Source organism: Artemia franciscana, chromosome 13 (assembly GCF_032884065.1).
Source record: "Artemia franciscana chromosome 13, ASM3288406v1, whole genome shotgun sequence".
Classification (NCBI taxonomy): domain Eukaryota; kingdom Metazoa; phylum Arthropoda; class Branchiopoda; order Anostraca; family Artemiidae; genus Artemia; species Artemia franciscana.
The window spans coordinates 13228325-13235063 of NC_088875.1; the positions used below are offsets into that span (position 1 = coordinate 13228325).

General features: G+C 34.9%; 1 protein-coding gene across 5 annotated transcripts in view; it reads right to left on the reverse strand.

Moving 5' to 3' along the window:
* The window catches only part of LOC136034537 (zinc finger protein DPF3-like), a 31537-nt gene extending 25374 nt beyond the window's left edge, over positions 1-6163 (reverse strand). Inside the window, exon 1 of one of the 5 annotated variants that reach the window (XR_010619198.1) lies at positions 5485-6163. Coding sequence is in view for 3 of the 5 variants with exons in the window: in XM_065715767.1 (XP_065571839.1) it covers positions 5485-5592 (108 nt within the window). In the remaining 2 variants the exon portion in view is untranslated. The remainder of the gene's footprint in view (positions 1-5484) is intronic. The other 4 variants (XR_010619199.1, XM_065715767.1, XM_065715766.1 and 1 more) reach the window with 4 other exon arrangements.
* Between the last annotated feature and the right edge of the window lie 576 nt (positions 6164-6739).

The following is a 6739-nucleotide window of genomic DNA, read 5'->3' on the forward strand; positions in this document are numbered from 1 at the left end:
TATATGTAATCATTTCTACTGGTTTTAAATTTTGATATTGCTGCTTACTTTCAGATGAATAAATTTTTTTTAATTTAATTCCTGATTTTATTTATTAATTTAATTATTTTTAATATAATTCAGGATTTAATTTTTTTTTTAATTTAATTCCTGACGTTTTTAAATAATGCTGGAAGATCGGGCTCCTTCTCCTGGGAAAATTCCTCCTACACAAAGAGACTCCCTGGAAAGCTGTTCCGACGCAAAATCCCCCCCCCAGAGGAAAAATTCCTAGAGACCATTCTATCCAATCTGAAAATTCTCCCAGAAAAATCTTACGGAGGGTCCCAGATGGCAAATTTTTCTTAGCACGCTTTCATTTGAAAAGATTGTTTGTAAAATCCTGCCGGAAATCCCCTCTTCCGTGTACAAGTTTTTCTGCAAATACACCCCCCCCCCCCTCCCACCTTGTCAAAAGTTGTTTCTGAAAAAAAATTCCATCCCTCTGGAGAATTTTTACCATGGAAAACTCCCCAATGGCAAATTAATCCGGCGAAAAACATCCCCTCCTATGGCAAAATACTCTGAACAACTCAAACCCAATAAAAATTCCCCCAGGCAATTCCCCTTAACATTTACACAAGCAAAATTGACTCGGCAGAGAAAGTATTTGTAGATGGATTCTGGCAAATACGCTAGAGTAAAAATTTTTCGCTAGAAAATATATGCTAGAAAATATATGCATACTTCCCAATAACAAATAGGCTATATGAAATAAATGGACAGATTTTATCTCCAAGGGGCTGTGGGGGTCATGTAAACTCTAAAGACATAGTCATTGGGACTTTCAACAACGCTGAACAAAATGGATATCTCAAAATTTTGATAGGACGACTCTGAAAAAAAGGGGGTGGCACGTAGCCTAGTTGCCCTCCAATCTTTTTGGTTACTTAAAAAAGCCACAAGAAATTTTTAATTTCTGTTCGAGTGAGCCCTTTCCTGATTTTTAAGGACTATTGATTATATGCCATCACCGCTGATGAGAAAAAACTAACAAACAAAAAATCACATCCGTGATTTTTGAAATTTTTTTTAAATACTACATTTTTGCAGACGGGAGCTTGAAACTTCTACAATATAGTTCTCGGATATGCTGAATTTTATGATGTAATTTTCATTAAGATCCCTTGGCTTTTAGGGGGCGTCTCTCCCTTTTCCAAAAATCAGGCTAATTTTCTCAGGCGCATAACTTTTGATGGAGAACACCACTTATCATTTCTATATTCGGAATTACTGTAACCATCCAATGTTTTTAATATATTAATTGATACAAAAATTTCGGTGTTTAGAGTTTCGGTTACTATTGAGCCGTCTCGCTTCTTACTTACAGTTTGTTACCACGAATTGTTTGAAATACTTTTTTCTATAAATAACAAATCAACAATAACAATGATACAGAAACTATATCTCATAGGTCAAAATATATATTCTTGCAAATTGTAACATTTTACTCGCAAAATCCTCTGAGTGGATGGACCCATGAGCTTTGTTTGGGGAGACAATGAATATTCCATTACTGGTACCCATTCTGATATTTCTGACCCATTTCTAGCCCATTTCTGAAATTTAGAACCAAATTTAATCTAATCTAACCTGATCACACCTAAACTAACATAATCTAACCTAACTTGAACTTTTACCATCATAGCTTGCGTAAGACTGAAAAAGCTGACTTGAAAAGCTAATTGAATCCAAACAGAGAAAAAAGAATTCTGAATATTCACTTATGAATGTCGACATTAACTAGATTTCGGACATTCACTGTAATATATGTGTATTTTCCAGGGAGGGTGTAAAGAGGAAGGCTTTGAGTAGATTGGGATGGAGGAATGTGCGTAGCTTTTTGGCTCAAGCGGGATTATGCTGCAGTGAGTTATTATTAATAGTATTATCATCATATTTTGACAGGCAATAAAACAATAATAATAGCAAAAATTCAACAGGTATAAGTCATAGGTCGAGATATACAGAACTTTCACATTGTCACCTTTTACTCATAAAATATTTAGAGCGGGGCAGACTATCAAGCTTCTCTTGGAGCGGGGTGAATATCTCATGTCCTCACTATATACTGAGTGTAATCTTTGTGTCTTAAACACAGAGATTATACACACAGTACTGAAAGATGTCTTTTGCAAAATCCTTATTAAAATACAGCCCTAAACTAATAGTAATTAAACTATTAATATGTTTATATTACTTTAATATGTGCTGTGTTCACCACAAAGATTATGCGTGTTTATTTTCACAGTTCAACATGGCAGTTCGACAATCCAGCACTCAAAAAGCGTGAGTGCAAAAACTCAGGGTTTGAATAGGGTTGAAAAATCAGCAAAATATAAGTTTCGTTCATAAGTTCAGTTACTTCTGTACAAGTTCACAACTTATTGTGTTCACCACTAAGCTTAAGAAAGTGTAGCGTTCTTCTGAAGGTGTAGTTTAACTAATTAGTGCTGAATTTAACTAATTAGTTGTGCGTGTTATTTTCCCAGTTCAACATGGCAACACTGACAAAACTTTGTTAATACTGTAGAAAATTCATAATTTTGAATGAACCAAAAAAAAAAAAATAGAGCTACGTTGCCCGGGCAACGTGAAGTGTTGCGGCAACCTTTGTCCGGTTTTGCCAAGTAAAGTGTTGCGAGAGCAACACTTTGGTTTTGTTTCTTCGCTATCGATCAGTAATCACATGATCAAAGGCTATTCCTCAGCGTTGAAAAAACAACAACAAAATAGTATCGAAAGAAGGGACTAAATTGACTTTGCTGAACTTTATCCTTTTCAATCGTTGACATCGTGACGGATGAAAACTCGGAACAATATCTTATATAATCTAGTTGGTATTATAAAACTATCCCTAACTTTTCAGGATCAAAATACCATAGATGACATTCTATTAATTATGACGATACTATCTCATTGTTCTATATCCTCGTTTGTGCTTGTTTCTTCACTATCGGTTAAATGATGAAGTTGTCAGCCTATCGAAGTTTTTAAAACGGTATGTTCAAACAAGAACCCAAACAGTTATCACACGACCAAAGGCTATTCCTCAGCGTTAAAAAAACAACAACTACAAAATAATATCAAAAGAAGGAACTAAATTGACTTTGCAGCCAGTTTAACTTTGTCCTTTTCAATCGTAGACATCGTAACGGATGAAAACTTGGAACAGTGTCTTATATAATCTAGTTGGTATTATAAAGCTATCCGTAACTTTTCAGGAATAAAAAACCATTGGTGACACTAATTATTACGAAACTACCTCATTGTTTTACATTATCGTTTGTACCCGTTGCGTAAACACTTAATTCTGTCAGATTTAAAGAGATCGAATACAATGTGCACCAATTTGTACAAATTTCTAGCCCAAAGTGAACAGATTGTTACAAGTCCCTCTCCGTGATAGACATCAAGTTCACTGGAAACAAATAAATGGGTACACCAACTAGCAAAAGTTGCAAGCCCCTCATCACTGATGATGATTGTAGCCCAACAGCCGATTATTACTTACAAGTCCCCTACATGTCTTACCACTGGAACCAAATTGGTTTTACCATCAAATACACTGGAAACAAATAAAAGATACACCAACTATAATAGTTGCTAACCCCTCCTTGCCAAAGGTGATTATTAGCTAACAGCCGACTATTACTGACAAGTCCTCTATATGTCTCACAATTTGTATCGGCCTAGATTTCGTTTCAGTGTGTACCTTACTACTGAAGCTGTCAATCCCTTGAAACTTTAAAACTGGCATACCTCATGAAGGAATTTTTGTTCCAAAAAATGGATGTCATATACTTTGATCAGCTCATCAATAGCTATCGATTGTCCTCGAAAAAAAATTCTATCAGTCTTAGTTCAAAAGTTGATTTTTTTTTGCCGTAGGCCAACTTTCTAACGTCACCACTTAGAAAGGAGCAAAGAATAAGCTCTAATTTCTTTAGCAATGAGAGAGCTTTTAAAGTTTATTAGGCACATCTGATACCATTTCTCTGCCGCAATCCCAAGTCCGAAAGACCAAATGATAAACTAAGCTGAAATCGTGAACAGAAATGGGTAGAAAAAAATAGATGGCAGCACTTTCGGACCCGTGGGAAAATGCCACATTTTTGCTTCTGTAAATTTTTCTATTTATCACTCAAAGATGATGTATTGGCTGTGGGGCCGGGTAACTGCTGCATATATTTAACACTTATAGATTTTAGTCCATCTTCAATTTGAGAGTGGTGCCTGCCTGCTTGCCTGCAAGAACGGAGCTTTCCACTCGAAAGCAGAAACATGGTTTGATGAAACAAAAGCATGGCTGCACAACTTCAGATACTCCCCTCTGACATAGGCTACATAACTCCACTTCACTTCACACACCATAGGCTCTGGCTCGTGGACAAGCAAAAACCATCCTTTTTGGCCCCAGGCAGGAGTTCTGCGGAGCTTTCTAAAATGTAATGTCATATTCATCAATCCGGCCTGAGGTCCACACTTTCCGTAAAACTTGTACAGGTTACACCCTTATCAGTTTCCAGAAATAAGCTGAGATCAGCGGCATAGGAAAAAAAAAAACAAAAAAAAAAACGGGACAAAACCAAAGTGTTGCTCTCGCAACACAAATATTGCAAAATTTCGATTACACAAAGAACAGACCAAAGACGTGTCGAGAGGTAATATTTGAATGTCCTTGGTACTTGAATGAACAAACAATACCTGATAATATAGTCCCTGATTGGAAAATAAATTTTACATTCGAGGCAACCAAAAGACTAAGAGCCACAGGTAAAAACTATAGAAAGTCATAACTTGATATTGAATGCCTAGCGTAAGAGTTGCCAAAATCAAGCTACTTAAACAGAATTTAAAACTCTGAATTAAATTCATATTTTATGCTGAGAAGTTAAATATATAATTTTTTCTTTTAACATCAGAATAACCTACAGAAAAGATGCTTAAATTAACTTGCAGATATTTCCTGGGCAAAAAACCTCGCCATGGTTGCAGCATTAGCTGAAACCAAATAATAGCAAATAGCCAAAACTTATATTAGCCAAAACTAAAAAACAGGTCTTGATAGAAACTGCCGAGCAAATAAATTTTCCTAGGTAACACTATTTTGAAGAGTAATTTTCGGTCTAATTGAACAGAACAACAGTTTGTAGTTTTGATTTTTTTCTTTAGAATTTTGAAATCCCTTAAAAGTTTTTTTTTACAAATCTCTTAAAAATGAAGCCAAATTGAAATCGAATTTGATTAAGAATGCATTTCACCATCACAAGGGTCGCTTAGAGAACTAAAGTTTTTTTATCAAACTATAATTTCAGGTAAAAAGAAAATGCGACATTAATTCTTTGTACTCAAACTAAACTGAGGGGTCAAAAAAAGAAGCCTCTTAGTAATAATGTCAATTATTAGTAACAATTAGTCTCTTTATTCTGGCAATAATATTACCTTTGGTGGAGCAACTAGATATTGCCTTCTCCGTTTCATCCAGGGTTTGGTAGGATATGTATATATTTGCCCTTCTTTTTGACCAGGCATCCTCTGTCTAAATGACATCCATGAGGAGGTGCAATGCTGAGCAACGCCTAAAAAAGAAGGGGCTAGATTAAATCCAACTAAAGCAGTACCAGAAACAGAAAGGGCTACGTTTTAAAAGCAAATTCCCAAGTTCTTTTCCATGGAGACTTTACATTTTAGACTTCTAAAAAAGACTGTTACGTGTTAATTGGATAGCTCTATTAATCGGATCAATACAGGGAAGCTATGTTACATGGAACAGGAATGTCATCTATTGAAAATAAGAGGCTAGGACCGACAGACAAGTATGAATGGTTTATGGATCAGCTTAGGAGTCGATGGAAGACCAAAAAATCTAGATTTGGATTTCGACAATGAGAATATCAGAGACGTTGGTATTTTGTTAATACTAAACAGGATTTTGCAATGGAATATTATTTAAACTGGATTTATGGGCCAAAGAATTAGGGACTTGGATTCTTATTCGAGCACAATCTCTGACATTAAAAAAACAGTTTATGAAAGAAAAAGGAGCTCCATTAAACCAAGAATGAGCATAAATAAAGTCAAGTAATCTTCCAAGCGTAAAACTTCCACAAATCACTATCAATTAATAAATGGAACTCAAAACAAACAGAAATTACATAATTTAGACAAACTCAAAACGAGTAAAAATTAAAATAAGTAGGGCTGATAACCTCCTCATTTTCTTATCTTCTGCAATTCTCGCATTAAAGACAGCAGAACTTCTGGAAACTAAACTGAAAACTAACTTAAAAATTAACACGAATAGCCTCATTTTCCTATCTTCTGCAAGTCTTGTATTAAAAACAATAGGATTACTGATTACATAAAAATAGCTTGATCGCTGTTAATGAGACTGGAAAATATGATGTTAATAAATGATCAACCTGTAAATATAACTGGTAGCTATTTTTTTTGGCAAAAAAGCTCTACACTCTAAAGTCCAAGTAAAGGGTGTTCAAATAACTCATCTGCCCTTGTCTTTTCATAATAGCTTTTTCCATAAATTCAGTTTTTCAAAGAAAAGTAAAGAGCTCTATTACGCCAAGAATGAGCATTAATAAAGTCAAATAATCTTCCAAGCAAAAAAAGTGCCAAAAACCACTATCAATTCAGAAATGAAACTACAAACGAAAACAAATTACAAAAAAATACCCAAGTC